Source organism: Clarias gariepinus, chromosome 14 (genome assembly GCF_024256425.1).
Source record: "Clarias gariepinus isolate MV-2021 ecotype Netherlands chromosome 14, CGAR_prim_01v2, whole genome shotgun sequence".
Classification (NCBI taxonomy): domain Eukaryota; kingdom Metazoa; phylum Chordata; class Actinopteri; order Siluriformes; family Clariidae; genus Clarias; species Clarias gariepinus.
The window spans coordinates 3,136,341-3,160,047 of NC_071113.1; the positions used below are offsets into that span (position 1 = coordinate 3,136,341).

Sequence of the window (23,707 nt, forward strand, 5' to 3'; positions counted from 1 at the left end):
AAATGACAAACACTTGGGTTTTTTTTTTTTTCAAACCCCAGTTTATTATCAGTATTTTTTTTGTTCCCAAGCTACAAAAACACCATTTAAAATATGCAGCTTAATAAAAGCATAAGATGGACACGAGTACATAAAAGCAAACCACCTGTCCTCTCCTCAAAAGGAAGAAGAGGTAATAAGAGACAGAGGGCTTTGTGGAACCACAAAGGTGAGGAACAGGTGGAATGGAAGCCATCCTCTTAAAACATACACCCAAAATTTTGATTCCTTTCGAACTTAAAAAAAAAAAAAAAAAAAATCTGAAACACTGAAATGATTTGTAAAAACAATTAAGATCTTTTTAAAACAATAAAAAAAAATAGTTGAACTGGTAACGAGAAAAAAATATAATTTGGTACAAAAGTCACAATAATTAAGTGGTCTCGATAGCCCATCCCCACCCACCCCCCCTCCCCTCCCCACCCTGACACATTATCGCAGATTATTTACATCAGCTCAAGATCAGTGCTTTATTTCCTTCTTGTCCGTCTCACAGGTGCTGAAGGAATGTCCATCTCGGCTTTCTTCTGGCCTCTGGTTCCTCTGCGAGCGGTTACCTCTGCAAGACAGACAACGGAAAAAAGATCAACAAGGTGAACCACCAAACTAATGAATGACGCTTTAAACTGAGTGAAGAAATCTTACCGGAAACAGGCTTCTCAATCTGAGCGGGAACATCTTCCTCGATTGTTTTTCTCCGTCCTCTTACAGGTTTTTCATCCTTTTTAGGAGGTTCCTCCACCGCTTCCACCACAGAGATGTCCTGTGCCTTTGCTCCCATCTTCCTCCCTCTGCCTGGTGTGGCTGCACCCCCTTGAGCTTCTGTGCCAGCTCCTTTGCCCCTTTTCCTCTTTGGGAGAGACTCTGTACCTGATGTTTCCTCAGCTTCAATCTCCATCTCCTTCCTTTTCTGCCCCCGTTTTTGGGAGGTGACTACTTCATGTTGGGGAACGACTGAAGCGCCTGTTCTTCCTCGCCTGGATGACTGAATGTTTTCTTCAGGGGCTGGCGTTTCCTTTTCTGGTTCTTCTGTTTTTTTTGCCCCTCTCCCTTTGCGCCCTTTTACTAACGGATGTTCCGACCGCTTGGTCTCTACATCTGAGGGATCGTTATTTTTAGCTGCTTGTTTCTCTTCTTTCTTGTTGGACAGCTCTTCCTCTGCTACTTCAGTGATTGTGTCCTTGAATGAGACCTTGGCTTTCTTAGCAATCCTCCCTCTTCCTCTCTTAGCTACTACTTCGCTGCTAACAACCACCCTGTCAGAGTCTTCCTGCACAAGTGGTGCTTCTTCCACTGTAGATCCCTGTACTTTTGTTTTGGTACAAGGCTCTTCAACTGGTTCCACCACTGCTGTGGCATCTTCCGAGACTCCCACTTGCTCCAATTTGACCACAGCTTTTCTACCACGGGTGGGCTTGACAACTGGTGGAGGAATTTCAACAGTAGCTCCACGACGCCCTCTTTTAACTGGAGGCTCTAGGTCATCCTTGACCACAGCTATATGCTTTCCTCTGGCTGATCTGGCTGCATGAGCTTCTGAATGCTGAATGGTTTCTGACTCAATACTGGTTTTATCTTCGACCTGAACTTTGGGCTGTTTTGTTCTCCCAACTCCTCTGACGGTTTTCACCACTGGTTCTTCAGCTGGCTCCTCGGCCACGGTAGATGTTGCCACGGTTTCTGTAGCAGGACCATCAGCAACATCTTTTACCTGTAGCTGCATCTGCTTGTTCCTTGCACCTCGGTTAGACCTGACTGGTGGAGCTTCTGGTTTAGGCTGAGGTTCAACACAAGCCTCGGCGCTGGATTCATCAGCTACCGCTTGGTTGTTCAAATCCACTGGATTGATCCTTCTTCCTCGTCTCGACTTCACAACAGGGACCTGAAGGTGCTCTTCAGGCAGCACCTTAGAATTTGAAGCAGATTTGGACATTTCCTCAACTTGTGCCGTTACAGCTGTTTCCTTCTTTGTTGCCCTGCCCCTCCGTGGTTTCGAGTTAGCTCTAACTAGATCTTCAGTTGCTGAGTGAACTTCAGCATTCTCTGGTAATCTGGGCTCTGCTAGAGCAACAGCAAGCTCCACCACAGCATCAGACCTCTTAACTTCAGACTCCACAGCAGTCAAGGTGGGTTTGGAAGATTCCTTCTTTGTTGGTCTGCCTCTCCTGGTTTTTCTCAGAGAATCGTCATTTTCTGCTTTAGCACTCTCCAACGCAGCACCTTCCATCTCCACTACAACATCTGGAGATTCATCAACTTCTGAAGATTGTGTGGGTTCTTTCCTGGTTGTTCTGCCTCTCCTTGCTCTGGCATTGGACTTAACAGAAACCACCTCAGACTCTGCTGAAGGCTGAAGTTCAGCTTTCCCTGAAGCCGCTCCAGCCTCCTCACTTGAAACTTCAGGTAAAGCTTCTGGCTCTTGTGGAGTTTCTGATTCAGGTTTTTCTTTCTTTCCTCTCTTAGCTCTAGCAGGAGCTGGTGACTTCAAGATTTCCATCCCTACAAAAGCCTTCAAGTCAATAACAGGACCTACCTGCATGACTTCAACCTCTTGTTCGGCTTTCCTTCCTCTCCTTGGTTTCAGTACCACCTGCTTATCCTCTGCAGCTGTCTGCAGAGCCTCCACTAGCTCCTTTGTAATTTTTCCTCTGGTAGATTTTCTAGCAGGACTTTGAATGGAAACATCTTGGATTAGCTCAACAGCTGACTTGCCCCTCCTTCCTCGTACAGAAGGAGCAGACTTTGCAGACTCCGCACTAGTTTCGTCTTCGGTTCCTGCAGACAGAGAATCTGAATCCACCTTATGTTGGTTTTTCAGAGATTTCTGTGCTGTTCGAACACCACATTGGGACTTTTTAGACGGTGATGTCGTTTTTTGCTTATGCTTAGGAGAAGCTACAGATATAATGGCCTCTACAGTAGCACTGTTATTTTTAAGAGATGCTTCCTGGAGCTCTGGACAAGCAGTTACTGCTTCTTCTGTCTCAATCTGTAGACCAACAGCTTTTGCATTTGTCATGTCCTCAACTGGCCAGATGTTCTCCTTCTCTTCAGATTCCTCTCTGGCACCTAAAAAAAATGAACAGACTTTAAGCGGAAAACTTAATTCCACATAAACATTTAAAACGAGAGCTACAATTTCTACGCTAAGACGTCCGAGCAAGAACTCACCTTTCACAGGCAGAACTTCAGAACTTACAGAACCTAGCTCTGCAACAATGGTTGTAGCCAACACCGCTTCATCTCTTTTTTGCCTGGGTGTCTTCATCAAACTATCAATTCCAAAGTTATCTTCAACTAGCTGGTTCTTCTGCCTGGGAGTCTTCATCAGGTGTTGTACACCAGTCAGGTCTTCCTCAACTGGTTGCTTCTTCTGCTTAGGAGTTTTCATCAGCTGTTTCACTCCTGTCAGATCTTCAACTGGCTGGGTTCTCTGCTTGGGAGTCTTCATCAGATGTCTTACCCCACTTAGGTCTTCCTCAACTGGTTGCTTTTTCTGCTTGGGAGTCTTCATCAGATGTCTTACCCCACTTAGGTCTTCCTCAACTGGCTGCTTTTTCTGCTTGGGAGTCTTCATCAGATGTCTTACCCCACTTAGGTCTTCCTCAACTGGTTGCTTTTTCTGCTTGGGAGTCTTCATCAGATGTCTTACCCCACTTAGGTCTTCCTCAACTGGGTGGTTCCTCAGCTTGGGAGTTTTCATCATCTGTTTCACTCCTGTCAGGTTCTCCTCAACCGGCTGCTTCTTCTGCCTAGAAGTTTTCATCATCTGTTTTACTTTAGGCAGATCTTCTACTGGCTGGTCCTTCAGCATAGGAGTCTTCATCATCTGTTTTAGTCCAGTCAGATCTTCTTCAACTGGCTGTTTCTTCTGCCTGGGAGTTTTCATCATCTGCTTTACTCCTGTCAGATCTTCCTCAACTGGCTGGTTCTTTAGCTTGGGAGTCTTCATCAATTGCTTTACTCCAGTAAGGTCCTCCTCTTGCTCAGCCATATCGTTGGGGATCTCGTCAAGTCTCTTCAAACTTACAGAGCACACTACAGGACTGTTTGTAACTTCCGGACTTGTAATCGATCTCTTTATTCCAGCCCTGCTTTTTTCTAAGGGGGATTCTTTTTGTTTAGGGGTACTAAGAAGTTCTTTAACACCTTCTAAACTCTCTTCCTGGGATAATTTTGGCGCTTTGGGTGTTTTGAGTAACTTGCCCCGAAGGTCTTCTACAGGCTCGGCTTTCTGCTTAGGTGTTCTCAACAGTCTTTTAACTCCTGTAAGGCCCTCTGGCGGGGTCGGTCTGTGCTGGAAGGTTTGGACTGGTCCAGAGTTCTTGTTCCTCAGAGTTTGATCTTCGCTGGGCATATCTAATACCATGAATACTTCAGACTGAGAAAAAGCAGCAGAGGTGTCCATTGCTTCATTTAAACCTCCATCCTGGTTATCCTGGAGGAGTCTGGTTACAGCTTCGCTGTTGTAGCGCCCGAGTCTGGCAGTGGACACAACGCTTATGGGAGACACGACCATTTCACCTGTACGTGATTATATGTGAGGAGTTTATTCTTGTTCAAAATCAGTACTAAACTTGTTACAAAGATTTAAAAAAAAGTAAATAAATCAAGAGTCTGTTGCTTACCAGATTCCTCAGGAGTATTCATTACAGACATTTCATTAACACCATGTGGGGTCACTGGACACTCGGTAGCCTTTGTATAAGCACTCTTGCGTCTGTTAGCTGGAGTTTTAAAAATATCCGATACACCTGCAAACAAGCCTAAGTTTTAGAGATCTTGTAAAATATATATTATTTAATATAAATAAAAATTTAAAACCAAAAATCACCACACCTGTAAGATCTTCATCCATTTTCATATCCTTTTTAAACAAGGCGACGTTGCATACGACTTTAGGAGCAGCGCCTACAAGCTGAGTGGATCTTAGGTAGGCTTTGCCTACGACTATGCTGGCTGGAGAATCTGCATGTCCAGTGCTCGTACTTTCTTTCAGCCTGTGTGCAGGCGTCTGCAAAGAAAGTACATATATCCTCAAACAACTACTGACAAAGAAAAATCTAAAAAAATAAAAAATAAAAAATAAAAAAAATCAGATAAAAGCAGCAACATTACCTTAGGTTTGGTCACTTTACTTAGCTTGACTGCTGCTGCTTTTTTGGTAATCGCTTTCTTAGTGCCACCTTCTGTTTGAGGTTTAATCTGTCCAAACTTCACGATGTCAGCCCAAGAACTGACAACTGAAAACAAGAAAAAATAAGAAAAAAAATCCTGTATAACAAGACAAACAGTTCCTGAGATCCTACACCCCAGACACCAGTGTTACCTTTTAAATTAGCACGTGACGCTCCACTGCGTCGCGATCGCACAACGTCCAGCGCACTCTTTAGCACACTCTTTGGTGTCTTCCGAGCCGACGCCTTCATGCTCTTCCTTCTCGGCGTGGCCCTCGGGGTTACGTGTTCCTGAGACTGTTTCACTCCATGCATGGATTCTTCCTTCGTTTCTTTTTCCTGGTCTGGGACAGGTGACGGGGTGCTGATTCGGGAAACTGAGAAGCGACCGTGCGTAGTAGGCGTCTTAAGAAGGGACTCTTGGCTTGGGGACAACGATTTTGCTGAAGCATTCGAGCGCATCCTGGAGGATTTGGGGGTTGATGGGTTTAAAGAAGGTGAAGGGGTCTTAGGATTTTTAGGAGATAGGGTTTTAGCCTTCGGACTTAGAGATGCCTTGGCGGGCGACGGGGTCTTGAGCGCCTTGGCGGGCGACGGGGTCTTGAGCGCCTTGGCGGGCGACGGGGTCTTGAGCGCCTTGGCGGGCGACGGGGTCTTGAGCGCCTTGGCGGGCGACGGGGTCTTGAGCGCCTTGGCGGGCGACGGGGTCTTGAGCGCCTTGGCGGGCGACGGGGTCTTGAGCGCCTTGGCGGGCGACGGGGTCTTGAGCGCCTTGGCGGGCGAGCCAGCACGTTTAGGTGAAGCGTTTTTAGCAGGGCTCTCTGCAATCTTCTCTTTAAGCTTGTAACCCTACAGATGAAAAAAAATACTCACACTTTAGAAACCTAAATAAGAAAATTTAAACAAACACCACAAGTGCCTTTGTCACAACTTACCATCAGCCCAATGGTGGAGGCTCGCCTGAGCAGAGAGTGAGATTTCTGAGAGAACCCCAAGCTGCGTCTCCCAGGCGTTGCCCCTCGGCGAAGGGGGGAATTAGGTGGTAGGCGTTTGTCGAACAGTTCAGGGCTCAGCTGTCCACCGAAAGATACACGTTTTCTCTTGGGGGCAGGAAGGGGCAAGTCGTCACATTTGTGCTTCTTAGTGGAGGCCTGGTCATTATCTGCTGAACACCAAGACGATTTAGAATCAGGGTTTAAGGCTAAAAATAGCTAATCGACTAATATAATATATAGTACACATTTTCTGTGTGAAAATCTTTAGTATTTTTTCTTAGTTAGTTAGTTAGTTAGTTGTAACTTCCTCAACTTTCAAGTAATTGGTAGCTTTGACAGTTAATTGTGTGCAATAAATATACCTTAACTCTTTTCTAATTTCACTTGACCTTTACATGGAAATTGTTCATGAAAAAAGGCTTGTGTTGTCATTACACACATTTACACCAGTCTCACAACACCAGCACTAATTAGTCACTAATCTTGTGCATTAGAAGCCATACACTTCTTAAGTGAGAAAAGTTACAAGAAACGAGCTACATGTAAGTAATTATTGAGCTATTTTTAAGATTTTAACAAAATCAGTAATATTGAATTTAAATATTTAGAATAACATAAAACCGCAACCTTAATCGAAATGGCACATGGGTATCATGATAATATTGTATCGGTAGGTGACTGGTAATTCCCATCTCTACTTGGAGATTTAATATCTACTACTGTACTCTAATATTTTTTAGGAAAAATATTTAAAAACTATGGGCTTTTATTTATTTTAAAGAAAAAAAAAGCACCACTCAGTAATCTTGTGCTTTACATTCATCCCAATAACTGAAATTATTCAACTATTATAATCGTTAGTTGCAGCCCTACACTAGGGTCATAAATTCTGACAACCTGATTCACAAATAAATGAATAAACATTGATATGGAAATTAATTTAATAACATTTAGAAACCAGTAAATGGAAATATTGCTTTTATATAAAGCAATTTCCCTCTGGGATTAATAAAGTTCTTTAAATCTTGAATATAAACTGTGGTTCTCACCTTCATCGACACACATGGGCGTGACTGAAACCTCCTGCAGCACGTCCTGAACCTGTAACCGTTTTCCCGCGCTTGCTCTCGGCGACGTCCTGGTGGCCTGTTTGGCTCCAGCTGCATTATCCTCCTCGTACCCTTCCGGCTCTGAGGGATTCTGGGAAGGGTCTCGACTCTCCGGGGCTTGACGAGCGCTGCCACTGCTGCTCCTCCTCCTGCCTTTCGGAGACTTTGCACTCGGACTATCAAAGGCGATTTGCTGGGCCACTTGGTCAGCAGTGAATTTCTGTGGCATCGTCTGCTGAGTTTTCTTCTGAGACCCGGGTGTCCCGGTGCCCTCCGAGTGCCTCTTCTGTTCCCCCCGGACCACAGGCGTGGCTGTTCTCACCTGAGCGGAAACGCTTTCCGTTTGATCGCCCTCTACATGCTTGGCAGTCGAGGATCTTCTCTTCTTCTGGGATGATTTTGGAGTTACTGGCTTCTCGTTCTCGCTGGAAACCTTCCCGAGGTCCTGCATGGACGTTGGAGGTCTTGAGAGAGGTGTGTTGGAGAGGCTAGAAGATTTCCACACGGGTTTGGTGGCCAGATCGCGCTTGACCATGTTGTACAGATCAGAGAAAGGTGACAAGGTGCCATCCGTCGATTTGTTCTGCTCATCTCTGACACTCTGGTCCAGACAGAAGGGCAGGTTGGAGCCATCTTTTAAATAGGTTTCTGAGGGGCAAAAGAAAGGGATTAAAACTGAAACCAAACGACAAGCCATGAGTGATAGAAAGTCTTCTCATGAAGATCATGAGAGCTCACCTGGGATGTGCTCAGATGACGACTTCTCTGTGGTTCCAGGTGTGCTCTTTACCTGCTGGTCTTGCAAGACCTGGGAACCCAACAAGAGAGGTTAAAGGTCATATCAGGAGGCATTACAGCACATCCTATCCTTCTGAAAATACACCTGCATGTACAAGAAAGGTTCCTTGAGAAAGCCCTTACCTTGACGGTTTCTTTACCTGGCGTCGATAAACGCTTCTTCTTCGGAGTCGGCGCAGGCGGGTACTCGAACCTGCACGTCACAAGGTCAACTCAACACAAAAAGCTAAAGTTAAGAAAACATTGCCATTCTGACACAAAGAGAGCGGTGACGTACCTGAAAGAACGATCAATAATTGTGATTAGATCTCCATGCTTCAGACGCTCCGACTGCTGCAGGATCTCGCCATTGATGCGGGTCGGATTCACCGAGCTCAGGTTGGTCAAAATGAGCTTACAAAAAAACAGGAGAAAGATGCACATTTATTACAGTTCATAGTTGCGTGCTCATCACATGGTTTAAGTTCTTCGTTAGTCCCTTTAATCTGACACAGAACTCTTTGTTACCTCTTTGTTTTCGTTCACCTCAATCCTGCAATGTTCTTTCGACACTTGTGGCAGCTGGATCCGGATATCACAGTCGAGCTTCCTTTAAAATAATGATAATAAAAAAATAATAACTCAAATTGGTTTGCACAAGTGTTTACACCAGAAACGTGTAGATTCGCTCATATGTACCTTAAATTCCACAAATAAAATTAAATCATTCATCTGGACCAGGGTTACCGAATTAATTTAAGAAATTTTGAGATGAGAGTTTTCAGTAACTACGTGTATATTTCCTTTGCATGGAATTGAACAATCTTTAGCTCACCTCAAAAAAGGAGAAAAAGGGAAAAAGTGCTTGATTACTAGTATATTAATTATTTTTGTTTATCAGAAAATTGTCAGGGTCTGGATAAAACTGTCACTAAATCCGCCATTTAGTGATGCCCGAACTAGGAGATGGGGCATATAAAGGAGGCAGAGGTTGTAGGTATCTGAGTGGCGTTATTTAAATGTTGAGCGCAGACTGTGATCATTCCTCAGTTGCCATTCGGTTCTTCTCAGCACTTTGCCATTTATGGATTTTAATAGGCGTGGCTAAATATAACCCAGCTGTGTTAGTTTTACAGTAAATAAGCACATGCGCAAGACTTCAAAGTAAATCAGGGAAACTTTCACAAACCTTGAAAAAAAATTTTATTATAAATTTTGTAAAGCTTAAATTCTACTTCAAGATTGCTTAACAAGTGCCTAGTATATGATCAAATTATTCAAATTAAAACACTTACTTCTTCGCACAAATTATATTTTGGACTGTATTTTGGAACATTCTGAGAGGAAAGACCAGTAATAACCTCCAAAAACACTCAAAACAGTAACTTAAATTAATTAATGTCTTCACTGTACATCTTCAGCACATAAACCTTGCCTGGAGCGCGTGGTGTCCGTGCGCACGCTGATTGGCTAAGAGCATCGTCTGACGTCAGCGAGTGAAAGAAAAACGCGCCTGAGTTTAAAACGAGGTGATGAGAAGCCCGGCTTTTTTCAGAGTGTCGCAATGAGTCGACTCCCAAGCGAATCAGCGTTTTAAACCAACACAAGACAAGTTGTTTGACATTTTTTGTGTCTTAAAGAAATAAATAGTTTTAATATAAATAATTTGTCACTTTGTCAGGAAGCTATGCACAATCGCACTAAAGTGTGTAATTAATAAAACGTGCGAGCGGATCATCTCAAATAAAAAAAATAATTAAAAAAACATTTTAAAATCAAAACGATTCAACAAGTTTCGTCATGAAAATGTTAAGCTTCATTTACACAAAAATCATTACGGCACAATAGATAAAACACTTCAGCTGTTGCACCGCTCAAAGGAATCGAGTCAGTGAGTCGACTCGCTAGTAAACGACATATGGCTATAAAACAGCCAGTGTCGTCGTAAAAAAAAACATTTTATAGTTGTATACAAGAAACAGACACTGCACGTTAATAAATAAATACATTATTTACTGACCTCCCGAACAGACAGGACGCTGTGAGCGGAAAATCTGTTCCATCCGTACCGTTTCTTTTTATCACCACGATCTTACCAAGCAAAGGCATCTTCGTAACATCAGCTTTACTTACCTGATGAAGAGAATTGGAAAGAAAAAGAAAAACACTTTAGTGCACAAAATAAAGCATTAGTTGGTCCAAAATATCTGATTAAAACCCCGTAGCTCGAGGCAGCAGCCCGCTAACATGTGCTGTTTCAAATTCATCATCACTGTTCCGAGGCTCATAAAGCAATACCGCAATAAAACATACCTTTATTAAGCTTTAAACATTTATAAAGTAAGATTTTAGAGCATTAAACACACACTCCGCGTTTAAGCACTAGTTTAACCACTAAATCCCGCCTTCTCGCGCTGGATTGGCTAGCACTTCAGACTGACATGGCAGTTGGCCAACGCGCGGAAGCTCGCCAAGCTAAGCAGCCAATCAAAGAGCAAATGGAAACTGTAAACCCCGAAACATGAATATCGTACGTTTTGTGCACTAACAAAAAACCGTACAAATATATTTTTTAAAGGATTAAACATATACTTATACGTTACCCGAGTTAAAACAGATCATCAAGATGAAATATATTCCATGAATAATTAAAAACCCAAACAGACGCTAAGGAGACATTAGCTCCCTCTACATCAGACTACCCGCTCTACACTGACTAGTGCACGCGGCGGGCCAGGGCTCAGCGCGCGCCACACGTATTCCTCCGCCAAAGAGCGAACAGATTAGCGACACCTTTTTATTTTAATCACATTTATATCGCATCATACATACATATGATGCAATAATGTACACATCCAAAACAAATGTTTCGAACCATAGCAGGGATGTTCGGGTGTCTGAGGAACTATTTTGTTTCTTAGAGCGAGGCGGAGGAACACTATTCAAACCCAGAGGTGGAGCTCCGCCTCTGGGTTTGAATAGGGTTCGAAATTCCGCGCGAAGCTCTCTGATTGGTCGATGTCCTGAGAGATAGAAAAGGCTGCAGCCAATAGAAGGAGCATTGGGGATTCACACGTCTTACTGTTTATAAGTGGACTTTAATTGAATACATTATATATTGAATACATTAATTAGAATATCACTGAAAAGTCGCTTTATTTCAGTAATTAAATTTAAAAGATAAAACTCGTATATTATATAAATTCATGACACACCAACTGATATATGTCAAGTGTTTATTTCTTTTAGTTTTAATGATTGAAAAAAACAAAAATTTTGCATCTCAGAAAATTTGAATATTACTTAAGGCAAAATTTTATTATTTAGCGACATTTTATTATTTTATATAATTTAGTGCCAAGTCCTGCTGGAAAAGGAGGTCAGAATCCCCATAATGCTTGTAGAAGCTTGAAGTGCTCCAAAATCTGGTAGACGGCTGCGTTGACCCTGGACTTAATGAAGTATAGTGGACCAACACCAGCAGATTACATGGCTTCCCAAATCAACACAGACTGTGGAAACTTCACACTGAACTTTAAGCATCTTGCAGTGTGTGCCCCTCCATTCTCCCTCCAGACTCTGGGTCCTTTGTTTTTAAATGAGCTGCAAAAGTTGCTTTTAATCAGAAAAGAGGACTTTGGACCACTGAGCAACAAAGCAGTTCTTTTTTTTTTTTTTTTTTTTTATAGCCCAGGTAAAACGCTTATTTGTTGTTCAGGAGTGGCTTGACAAGAGGAATACGACATTTGAAGCCCATTTCCAGGATCCGTCTGCGTGTGGTGGCTCTTGATGCACTGACTCCAGCCTCAGGCCACTCCTTGTGAAAGTCCCCTACACTTTTAAATGACCTTTTCCTGAGTAGTCTTTCCCATGATTGTGCTTTCTACTGAACCAGACTGGGAGACCATTTAAAGGCTCAGGAACCCCCTTGCAGGTGTTATGTCTTAATAAGCTGATTAAAGTGGGACACTTTGAGCCTAGAATATTGAACCTTTTCACAATATTCTAATTTTCTGAGATTGTGGATTTGGGGTTTTCATGAGCTGTAAGCCATAATCATCTCAACTATGACAAATCACGGCTTGAACTATCTTGCTTTGCATGTAATGAGTCTATCTCATATATAAGTTTCACATTTTAAGTTGCATTACTGAAATAAATAAACGTTTGCATGATATTATAATTTTTCGAGTTTCACCTGTACATTCACCTTATACATTATACACAGTTACATACTTATGTAACAAGACAGTTACATACTTATGTAACTGTGACCATTCCTAACTATTATCTCTCCTTCTCTTCTGCTCTCTCTTCTCTTTCTCCCTGTCTCTCTCTCTCTGTCAAACTACACGTGTCGCTCCTGAGCCAGTGATCCAGACCCCCTCTGTCCTCTGGACTTGTCTGACTTGTCCTGGTGTCTCAGTTCTGGTCGGAGATCTGGAGGCACCGTTTTGTCTGCTTGGCCTCGGCTGATGCAGACAGCTGTTCAGTATAGAAGTTCAGTATAAGAGGAGATTGTAAGATTAAAGTCCAGTTTGTTCCTGGAGGCTCAGGTAGACTGTAAAAAATTCCAGTCCTGAACTATTGAGCGACTGAAGTCACAGGTCCTCAGAGAACAGCTGTCTGCATCAGTCAAGGACAGGACCACCTTCATGGAAAAGTGGAACCAACCCCAGTCACCACACGCATTCCAGGCAGACCACACTGGGGCATCCATGTGATGAGATCTCCAACCAGAAGTAGGACTCCAGGATGAGTTAGAGAAGTCCAGCGGGCAGAGGGGGTCTGGATCACTGGCAATACACTGGTAATACTCTACGTCCATGAGTCCCCCAGATCTGCTCCTTTACCTAAGGCTAATCTATTTATAAAAATGCTTGGCTAAATAAATAGGTTTTTAGCCTGGACTTAAACACTGAGACTGTGTCTGAGTCCCGAACACTATTTGAAAGACTATTCCATAACTTTGGGGCTTTGAAAGAAAAAGCTCTGCCCCCTGCTGTAGTTTTAATAATACGCGGTACTGACAAGCAGCCTGCATCCTTTGATCGAAGTAGGCGTGGCGGATTGTAAGACACTAGCAGTTCACTCAGATACTGCGGTGCAAGACCATTTAATGCTTTATACGTCAAGAGTAGTATTTTAAAATCGATGCGAAATTTCACAGGAAGCCAATGCAATGTGGATATGATAGGGGTGATGTGCTCATATCTTCTGGTTCAAGTGAGGACTCTTGCTGCTGCATTCTGGACTAATTAAAGCTTGTTTAAGCACCTCGTTGAACAACCAGACAGTAAGGCGTTACAATAATCCAACCTAGATGTGATAAAAGCATGAACTAGTTTTTCTGCATCGTTTAGTGACAATATATTTCTTATCTTGGCAATATTTCTGAGGTGAAAGAATGCTATCCTGGTAATATTATCTACATGTGCTTCAAATGAAAGGCTTGAATCTATAATCACACCGAGGTCTTTTACTGTTGCACTTGATGGAACAGAAAGGCCATTTAAAATCACAGTGTGATCAGAAAGCTTACTTCTAGCTGCTTGTGGTCCTATGACTAGAACTTCTGTCTTATCAGGATTAAGCAGAAGGAAATTAATTAACATCCAATCTCTTATGTCCTGCACACATTGCTCAACTTTAGTAAGCTGGTTTTTCTCATCTGATTTTGCTGAAACGTATTCTTGTGTGTCATCAGCATAACAATGAAAACTAATACCATGTTTATGAATTATGTTGCCTAGAGGAAGCATGTAGAGGGAAAAAAAGCAGTGGGCCTAAAACAGAACCCTGTGGAACTAAGGAAATAAGGATGGGTTCCCTGTTGATTTTGGTCCCTCTCAGGGATTCTTCCATTTAATTGTATAAAGCTGCTTTGCAACAATGACGATTGTTAAATTTGTTAAATACAAATAAAATTGGAATTAAATGAATGAAACTACTTACCCATTTGCAGGCAACACAGCGCCTCATGTGGTGAATTTATTTAGAATTGTACCGGCGTCTGCAAAAATGTATATTGCAGGATATTTATAAAATTGTGATAGTTCTGGAATCGCAATACAATACAAATTGAACAGATTGAGTATCGTAATTATCGTATTGTACGGTCTCTGGGGATTCCCATCCCTGATACATAGTGATCCATTTTCATGCATTAGCCTTTCTCTCTTTGGTTTTTCTCTTTCCTTGGCCAGGCAACTCGAAAAGGTTGGCATGGAGCAATGACCTGACCCCAAGCCACTACCTAACGACAACAGGACCATGCCATTCTTCACATCAACTACCACACAGAGTTTTATCAGTAATCTCCCAGAGTTACCAACTTTAATTAGATCACCGTCTGACCCCACAGAACTCGATCAGGCGACTGAATATTTAGAATGGACATTTCGTTATACCTTAGATAATGTAGCTCTAGTTAAAAGAAAAATTATTAGAGATAAGAAATTGCTCCTTGGTATAACGATCATACACGCTCTTTAAAACAAACCGCTCGGAAATTAGAACGTAAATGGCATCAAACTAAATGATTAGTATTTCAAATAGCATTAAAGGAGAGCATCCTGAACTATAAAAAAACTCTTAGTTTTTCTCCACTCCATCTCTCCACTCTTATAGAAAATAACAAAAATAAACCCAGATTTTTACTTAATACCGTAGCCAAATTAACCAGAAATAAGATAAATAAAACTGTAAATCTTAGGCATAAAATTGAGGCTTTGAAACAATGTAAGTTATGCAGATGTTAAACCAGCCATGTCAGATCGGAACCTAGAATACTTTACTCCCCTTGAAGAGAATGAACTAATTTCACTCATCTCTTCAGAAAATTTATCAACATGTATATTAGATCCTGTACCGACACATTTTCTTAAACAGATAGTACCAGCAATAACAGAACCCCAGTTAAGAATAATTAATTCTTCACTCAGCATTGGGTATGTTCCAAAAAAAAAAGTTTTCACTGTTATGCTGACGACACACAGCTATATTTCTCAGCAAAACCTGATGAGAAAAACAGCTTACTAAAGTTGAGCAATGTGTGCAGGACATAAGAAATTGGATGCTAATTAACTTCCTTCTGCTTAATCCAGATAAGACAGAAGTTCTAGTCATAGGATCGCATACAGCTAGAAGTAAGATTCTAGATCACTCTGTAACTTTAGATGGCCTTTCTGTTCCATCCAGTGCAACAGTAAAAGACCTCGGTATGATTATAGATTCCAGCCTTTCATTTGAAGCTCAGGTAGATAATATTACCAGGATAGCATTCCTTCACCTCAGAAATATTGCCAAGAAAAGAAATATATTGTCGCTAAATGATGCAGAAAAACTAGTTTTTCTAAAAACATGCTTTTATCACCTCTAGGTTGGACTATTGTAATGCCCTACTGTCTGATTGTTCAACTAGGTGCATAAACAAGCTTCAGCTAGTCCAGAATGCAGCAGCGAGAGTCCTCACTAGAACCAGAAGATACAAGCACATCACACCTATCTTATCTTCACTTCATTGGCTCCTCGGGAAATTTCACATTGATTTTAAAATACTACTTTTGACATATAAAGCATGAAATGGTCTGGCAGGGCCGCAGGATCTGAGTGAACTGCTAGTGTCTTCTGATCCGCCACGCCTACTTCGATAAAAGGATGCAGGCTGCTTATCAGTTCCGCGTATTATGAAAACCACAGCTGGGGGCAGAGCTTTTTCTTACAAAGCCCCAAAATGATGGAATAGTCTTATAAATAGTGTTCGGGACTCAGACACAATCTCAGTGTTTAAGTCCAGGCTAAAAACCTATTTATTTAATCAAGCATTTTTATAAATAGATTTGCCTTAGGTAAAGGAGCAGATGCGTCTCGTGTTTGTGATGGTTCTCTCTACCTAGAAGACGGTTCTGGCCTCGACTGGTGTTGGCAGCTGTTTCTCTGAGGACTTGACCGTTCGATAGTTTAGGACTGGAACTTCATACAAGTCTACCTGAGTTTTCAATACCTAACTGGACTCCATATTAACATCAATTAAAATTAACTGTTATGCTGAACTGCCTGCCAACTAACACACTGTATAAATGCAGATCATTTACTACTCTCTGTTTCACCCAGATGAGGATGGGTTCCCTGTTGAGTCTGGTTCCTCTCAAGGTTTCTTCCTATTACCATCTCAGGGAGTTTTGCCTTGCCACTGTTGACCTCGGCTTGCTCACTAGGGACAATCTGGCAATTTTGATTCATACACATTCAAATTCCATACAATCTTAAATAATTATTTTGATAGTGTAAAGCTGCTTTAGGTGAATGCCAATTGTTAAAAGCGCTAACCGAGAGTAAACCGAGTACTGTACCTTTGTTACTGTACTTAATTGCATATTCTGTGTATTTGTACTTTATGTTAGTAGTTTTAAAAAACTCGTCTTAGTTGTGTTTGACTAATAGCACTTAGTTATTAACCTAGTTAACCCAGTGTAAGTATGTATCCAATGATGTAAACTTTAAAGCACTTTTTGTAAGTCGCTCTGGATAAGAGCGTCTGCCAAATGTCCAAATTCAAATTCAAATTTTATTTGTCACATACACAAACATACACAGTACGAAATGCATTATACGACTGCCATTGACCCTAAAAGATAATTAAATTTTACAAATAAGAAATAAATATGAATAAAAGAAATACGATAGAAATTAAATTAAAAAATTAAATTAAACTAGGAAAAATAGAACTAAAAATAAAAATAGAAATGTGCTAGGAAAAAATAGAACTAAAAATAAAAATAGAACTATGATGTACAAAATAGAAATATACTGTGCAAATTGAAATATACTGTACGGTGTGTGCAAATATGCATAGAACAAAGTGTCTTAGTGCAGAGGTTATTAAAGTGTCTTTGTGCACTGGTCTAGGATGTAAACGTAAAACTGTAAAATGTAGTGTAGTTGTGAAGGTAGGTGTGCAAAGTTATTAAAGTGTCTTTGTGCAATGGTCCAGGATGTAACGTACGACATGTAGTGTATATATGAAGGAAGGTGAGCGTGTAATTGTCCATAGTGTTCATGGATGTAAGAAGATTGATGGATTTGATCAATTATGAAAAAGATGAAAAGATTGTTAGTTCTGCATAGTGGTGTGGTTGTGGTTGAGAGACCTTATCGCCTGCGGGAAGAAGCTCCTCCTCAGTCTCTCTGTGTTGGCCTTCAAGGAGCGGAATCGCTTCCCAGACCGCAACAGAGTAAACAGTCCGTTATTGGGGTGGCTGAGGTCCTTCACGATCTTCCTGGCCTTGGTCAAGCAGCGCTTGCTGTAAATCGATTGCAGGTCAGGAAGCTCGATGCGGATGATGCGCTCAGCTGATCGCACCACCCTCTGTAGATATCGTCTGTCCTGCATGGTGCTGTTCCCGAACCAGGTCGTGATATTTCCCGTCAGGATGCTCTCTATGGTGCAGGAGTAGAAATCCCTGAGCACCTTGGAGGGCAGTCTAAAGTCTCTCAAGCGTCTGAGGTGGTAGAGACGCTGCCGGGCCTTTTTTACCACGGTGTTGATGTGACAGGACCATGCCAGGTCCTGCGTGATGTGAACACCGAGGTATCTGAAGCTGTCCACTCTCTCCACTGGGCTCCTGTTGATGACGGGGGTCTGGTAGTTCCTCACCTGCTTTGTACTAAAGTCCACTATCAGCTCCTTTGTCTTACTGACGTTCAGGAGGAGATTGTTTCTCTGACACCAGTTCTCCAGATTTCCAACCTCCTCCAGGTAGGCCGTCTCATCGCTGTTCGTGATCAGGCCCACCACAACAGTGTCGTCAGCAAACTTGATGATGGTGGTGGAGCTGGTAGTGGCCACGCAGTCGTGGGTGTACAGAGAGTACAGCAGGGGGCTCAGAACACAACCCTGGGGGGCTCCAGTGCTGAGAGTGAGGGAGGCTGAGACATGTCTGCCCATCCTTACTGCCTGTGGTCTGCCAGTTAGGAAGTTGGAGATCCACTGACACATAGATGAGCTGAGTCCCAGGTGCTCCAGCTTGGTGGTAAGTGTGGAGGGAATTATGGTATTAAATGCAGAACTGTAGTCGATGAAGAGCATTTTCACATAATTCCCCCTCCGAGTGTCCAGGTGAGTGAGAGATGTATGGAGGAGATGAGAGATTGCATCGTCCGTGGAACGGTTTGGACGATGAGCAAACTGTAGTGGGTCGAGTGTGTCTGGTAGTGAAGAGATGATGAAGTCTCTGACCAGGCGTTCAAAGCACTTCATCACTACTGAAGTGAGGGCTACAGGGCGATAATCATTGAGGGAAGCAGGATGAGGTTTCTTTGGGACAGGAACAATAATGGACTCTTTGAAGCATGTGGGGATCACCGACTGAGATAAAGAGATGTTGAATATCTCTGTGAACACAGGTGCTAGCTGGTCTGCGCAGGCTCTGAGAATACGGCCTGAGATGCCGTCTGGTCCTGCTGCTTTCCTGGTGTTCACTCTCTTGAAGGCCAAATGTAAATGTAAATTTCTATGTTGTTATGATTTTGGTTTCTCTTTTGGTTCTCTTTCCTGTTGTAGGTTTTCTGATTTGGGGTGTGACTTGAGTGCTCTGCAGTTTGCCAGAGCTGGCTTCAAATTGTGATATTATGTTTTGTTTCGCATTCATTCATTAGCGCTGACCACACTTCATTATGCATTCATTCACTTGCATTTCACCCTGATCGAACTTACTGATACTGATGTCCTGATTATGTTATTTTGGTTAATTTTGTTGTAATAAATATTATGTTTTAAGTTATTCCGCCGTGCCGTCTCCCTTAATGTTACATCCTTGAGCCAGGTGTAACATATGTGGGCTTGTCTAATTTAGATTGATTTGATTTCGTTGATGTGGAACTTTTTTTTTTTTTATGATATTGTAAAATCTGCTGTATTAAAAGCATTTGAACTGGTTCCAGAAGCTTACCGGTAACGTTTTTGTACTTGGGGGAAGTAAATAAATTTTTTTTGTAAGGATTAGGTGGGGATGTGGAAAATGTGCACAAATGAACTGTAAGAATTGCCTGAGCTGAATTGTGAGTTGATAGATACGTAGGCTGAATATTTGTATTAATTTGTGTAAGGTTGTTTTCGTATTGTGGTATTATGACATCAATTGAGAAATTTTGTAAAGCTCCTTCAGACGAGCTATTAAATCAGTGTTCGAAAAAACAGCTGTGGGAAATTGTAGAACGATATGAATTAAGTGGTGTTGATAGGAGATTGAGAAAAGACTAGGCTAGAGAAATAATAAGAAATAAATTGAGCGATCTTCAGATTTTACCAATTACGTATAAACAAGTAACAGCTGGGGTTAATCCTGTAGCTCAAGAGTCGATTTTATTTGTTGGGTTGTCATGTGAGTAGCAGAATGAGCTTATCGAAATGCAGCAATTACATGAAAAGGAAATGTGTGATCGTAAAATAGAAATAGAAAAACGTAAGTTAGATCTGATGAAACAGCATGAGATGGAGTTTGAAAAAATAAAACATGAGCAAAGATTAGCTGTAGCAGACAAAATCAAGAGTTTCAGCTAAAGTTTGAGAGTTTTAAACTTCAAGGTGACAGCAGATTATCTATTGATCGAGCAGATTGTTCCTTTGATATAATTAATAATTTAAAGTTATTGCCTGTGTTTAACGAGAGAGATCCAGATGTTTTTTTCTCATTATTTGAGAGCATAGCCGACGAACGGGATGGCCCGAAACCGATTGTACAGTTATGCTTCAATCTGTATTAGTGGGGAAAGCTCAGAAAGCGTATACTGCTCTTTCAGTGGGAAAAAAAAGCAGTATACGCTTCCTGAGCTTTCCCCACTAATACGGCAACGTTTTCGTACTTGGAGAAAAAGTGAGAGACAAACGCATGAAGAGAGTTAAGTAATTATTTTGATCGTTGGTGTGCAACATTAAATGTACAATCATTTAGTGAGTTACGTGAAATGATGATTATTAAAAAATATAGTTTATGATCAAATTGCAGTATATATTAATGAGAATAAACCTTGCACTGCATTGAAGCGGCATCGTTAGCGGAAGATTTTGTGCTGACATACAAAAACCGACTTAGTTATGGGAATTGGGGTAATGAAAGTTTTTACCCTAAACAGTCCCTGCACAATAATCGTGGTTCTCAGAGGGTGATAACAGATTCTGTGTTGTTATTGTCTGGAAGTCGGGCACTGGAAGAATCCGGTAAGGATCCTGAAAGATACTGAGTCCTTTATTTTGGATTCTATACTTCCATTTTCGCCCAGTTTATATACCCGTACGAATTTTTTAATTCGAGGACTTGCACTTCAAACACTGTCTGTTCCTTTGCACAAGTTTGTTTTACAGTCTCAGTTGGTCACTGGGGAAGTGCTATGGGAGTGCGTCCTTCTTTGCCGGTGGAGGGAGTGGACCTCATTTTAGGCAACAATTTGGCTGGTGAGTGTGTGTGGCCCCTTCACCGATTGTCACTCCGTCTCCTCCGTTTGTTCAGGTTTGTTGTGAGTTGCCTGAGGATGCATCTTGTGTGGTGACTGGGTCTAAGACCAAAATGATGAATGATGAGAATGTTAACTTGTGTGAGTCAGGCATACCGGTAAAATCAGTCGTTCCTGGGTTGTCTCTTTTGCCTAAAATTTCTCGTGCAGAACCCGTTGCAGCCCAGAGGGATGATCCTGGGTTCAAAAGTTTGTTTACTGCTGTTCTTCTACCGGAAGATGTTGAGAGTGCTGCGACTGGATATTTCATAGATGATGCTTGCTCAAAAAGAAGATTACGGTGGTGAGTGATTTGTTCAAGTTGTTGTACCTGAGAAATTCAGAGATGTGGTACTTCGATTGACTCATGGTGATAGAGTTGGTCATTTGGGTGTTAAAAAGTTGGCAAAGTTTTGCAGTATTTTTATTGGCCACTGTTGAAAACAGATATCTCTTGGTTTATTAAAACGTGTCATACGTGCCAAGTGACTGGAAAACCTAATCAGCCATTGAAACAGGCTCCATTGTGCCCAGTTCCTCCAGTGGAGCAGCCTTTTGAACATTTGCTAGTAGACTGTGTGGGTCCTCCCTCTAAGTTGGGAAATAAATTTCTTTTGACCATAATGTGTCAAAGTACTGGCTATCCAGCGGCTTATGCGTTCTGTAATATCACTACTCGTTCTGTAGTAAAAGCCATGTCTCAGTTCATTTAAATTTTAGGTATCCCTAAGGTCATTCAGAGTGACCAGAGAACGAATTTTACGTCTAAAATGTCCGCAGAGATTTTGAAGGAGTTGGGAGTTCAACATCACCGTTCCAGCTCGTACCATCCGCAGAGCCAGGGGGCGCTGGAACGATTTCACCAAACACTTAAGTCATATTGTGTTGAATTAAATTGAGATTGGGAGGAAGGACTTCCGTGGCTTTTGTTAGCCGCGAGAGTCACGCAGTCTAGTTTGGGTTTTGTTCCCAACGAATTAGTTTTTGGGCACAATGTGCGTGGTCCGCTTGCAGTTGTGGCTGATTAGTTAAAGGGTAAACAGCCACCAAAAAGTCTGCTTGAATATGTAAAAGGTTTTAAAAGACGTTTGTTTTCAGTTGGTCAGGAAGCACGGAAAAACTTGGAAAAGGCGCAGATTAAGATGAAGAAACTTTTTGATCGCCATACTGAACAGCGCATATTTAATGGTGGGGATCAGGTTTTGGCATTACTGCCTTTAGTGAGTTCTCCGTTCTGCGCGAAATTTGTGGGACCATATACTGTTGGCCGTGCATTATGTGATCTTAATTATGAAATCGTAACTCCAGACAGAAAGAAAGCAACCCAAGTCTGTCATGTAAATTTACTGAAACCTTTTTTCTCCCGTGGTTGTAAATTAACTGAGGTTAAATCATCCACTGTAGTCAGCCCTGTGGTTGATGGGCTGGGGCAGCCTTCATTTGACGAAAGGGAAAGGGTTAAGATGTTGGACGATGCTGTAATACAGACTCGTTAAAAAAATCCAGAGACTCTAAATGATTTGGAAGATTTGTTGTCTCATTTGTCTGTTTTACAGAGAGCTGAATTATTACAGTTGATATGCGAGTTTTCGTCACTGTATGGGGATGTTCCATCACAAACTCATTTAATAGAGCACGACGTGAATGTGGATGATGCTTCACCTATACGCCAGCGCTTTTATCGTGTCCCCTTTGAAAAAGGTTTAAAGTTGGAGTCTAAGATTCAGTATATGCTGAGGAATATCATCGCAAAATCGTCTTGTTCGAGTTGGGCCTCGCCGTGTTTATTGGTTAAAAAATCAGATTGAATGTACAGGTTTTGTACGGACTATCGAAAAATTTACAAAATCACCAAACCTGATGCTTTTCCCCTCCTGAGAATGGAGAATTGCGTTGATCAGGTAGGCTCGGCAAGGTATGTCAGTAAATTTTACTTACTTAAAGGATACTGGCAGGTGCCTTTGACACCTCGGGCACAGGAAATCACTGCTTTCTTAACTTCTTCGGGGTTATACTTTTATTCCGTTACAAGCTTTGGTTTACGCAATGCTCCAGCTACGTTTCAGAGATTAATAAATCATGTAGTTTCTGGTTTAGAAGGCTGTGCGGTTTATTTAGACGATGTTATAATTTACAGCAATAGCTGGGATCAACACGTGACACGGGTATGGGATTCATTTAGCCGTCGAGTGGAGGCGAATTTGACTGTTACAGTAACTTGCCGAAATGTGACTTTGCACGGGCGACAGTTTCTTACTTGGGAAAAGAAGTAGGTCAGGGTAGGGTGCGCCCTTTGAGCGCCAAAGTGAGCACGATAGAGGATTTCCCTACTCCTTGTACTAAAAAAGAGCTCATGAGGTTTATTGGGATGGCTAGTTATTATCGTAGTTTTTGTCCCAATTTTTCATTGGTCATTTATCCATTGACTTAACTTTTAATGGACTCCGCTAAGTTTGAGTGGACTCCACATTGTCAAAAGGCATTTGAGAATGTGAAGTTGCTATTGACTGCTGCTCCTGTATTAGCGGCGCCCCAAAGTGGTCTTATGTTTGAGATTTAAGTTGATGCAAGTCAAGTAGGAGCGGGAGCAGTTTTGCTCCAGACTGGTTCTGGTGGTGTTAGTCACCCAATTAGTTATTTCTCGCGCAAGTTTAATTCCTATCAGTTGCATTATTCTGTAATCGCAAAGGAAACACTGGCACTTATTTGGGCATTTCAACACTTTGATGTGTATGGAGCGAGGGTCCCCAGTTGTCATCTATCCCGATCACAATCCTTTAACATTTCTTCACTCATTACAGAGTCAGAGTCAACGGTTAATGCGATGGATACTTTTCTTGCAGCCTTACAACTTGATGATTAAAAACATTAAATTCAAATTGTATTTGTCACATACACAGTCATACACAATACGATATGCAATGAAATGCTTAGACAACTGCTTGTGACCTAAGAATAAAAGAATAGGAATAGGACATAAATATGAAAATTAAAATAAAGGGTAAGTTTAACTAGGGAAAAATAAAATAAAAATATACAAATAAAAGTTAAAAATAAAATAACTGTACACAAAAATACACAATATAGAAAATATATGGAGAATATATAAAAATTTTTT

General features: G+C 41.6%; 1 protein-coding gene across 1 annotated transcript; it reads right to left on the reverse strand.

Annotated features, from left to right (window-relative positions):
• Positions 1-450: 450 nt before the first annotated feature.
• On the reverse strand, positions 451-10,419 carry mki67 (marker of proliferation Ki-67). The gene is made up of 15 exons (XM_053511930.1): positions 10,411-10,419; positions 10,118-10,230; positions 8,626-8,707; positions 8,396-8,511; positions 8,242-8,311; positions 8,059-8,128; positions 7,261-7,968; positions 6,152-6,381; positions 5,369-6,065; positions 5,158-5,282; positions 4,879-5,053; positions 4,668-4,793; positions 3,211-4,563; positions 685-3,108; positions 451-598 (listed from the first exon to the last, which is right to left on the reverse strand). Exons 2-15 carry the CDS (start codon positions 10,204-10,206, stop codon positions 510-512), a joined length of 6,354 nt encoding a protein of 2,117 aa, XP_053367905.1. The 5' UTR covers positions 10,207-10,230; positions 10,411-10,419; the 3' UTR covers positions 451-509.
• Between the last annotated feature and the right edge of the window lie 13,288 nt (positions 10,420-23,707).

Coding starts and splice junctions, on each gene's coding strand:
- mki67 (XM_053511930.1), bottom strand. CDS start 10,206: ATGCCTTTGCTTGGTAAGATCGTGGTGATAAAAAGAAACGGTACGGAT. Junction 8,312..8,395: donor ATTATTGATCGTTCTTTCAG/GTACGTCACCGC, acceptor TGTGACGTGCAG/GTTCGAGTACCCGCCTGCGC. Junction 599..684: donor GATTGAGAAGCCTGTTTCCG/GTAAGATTTCTT, acceptor TCTGTCTTGCAG/AGGTAACCGCTCGCAGAGGA.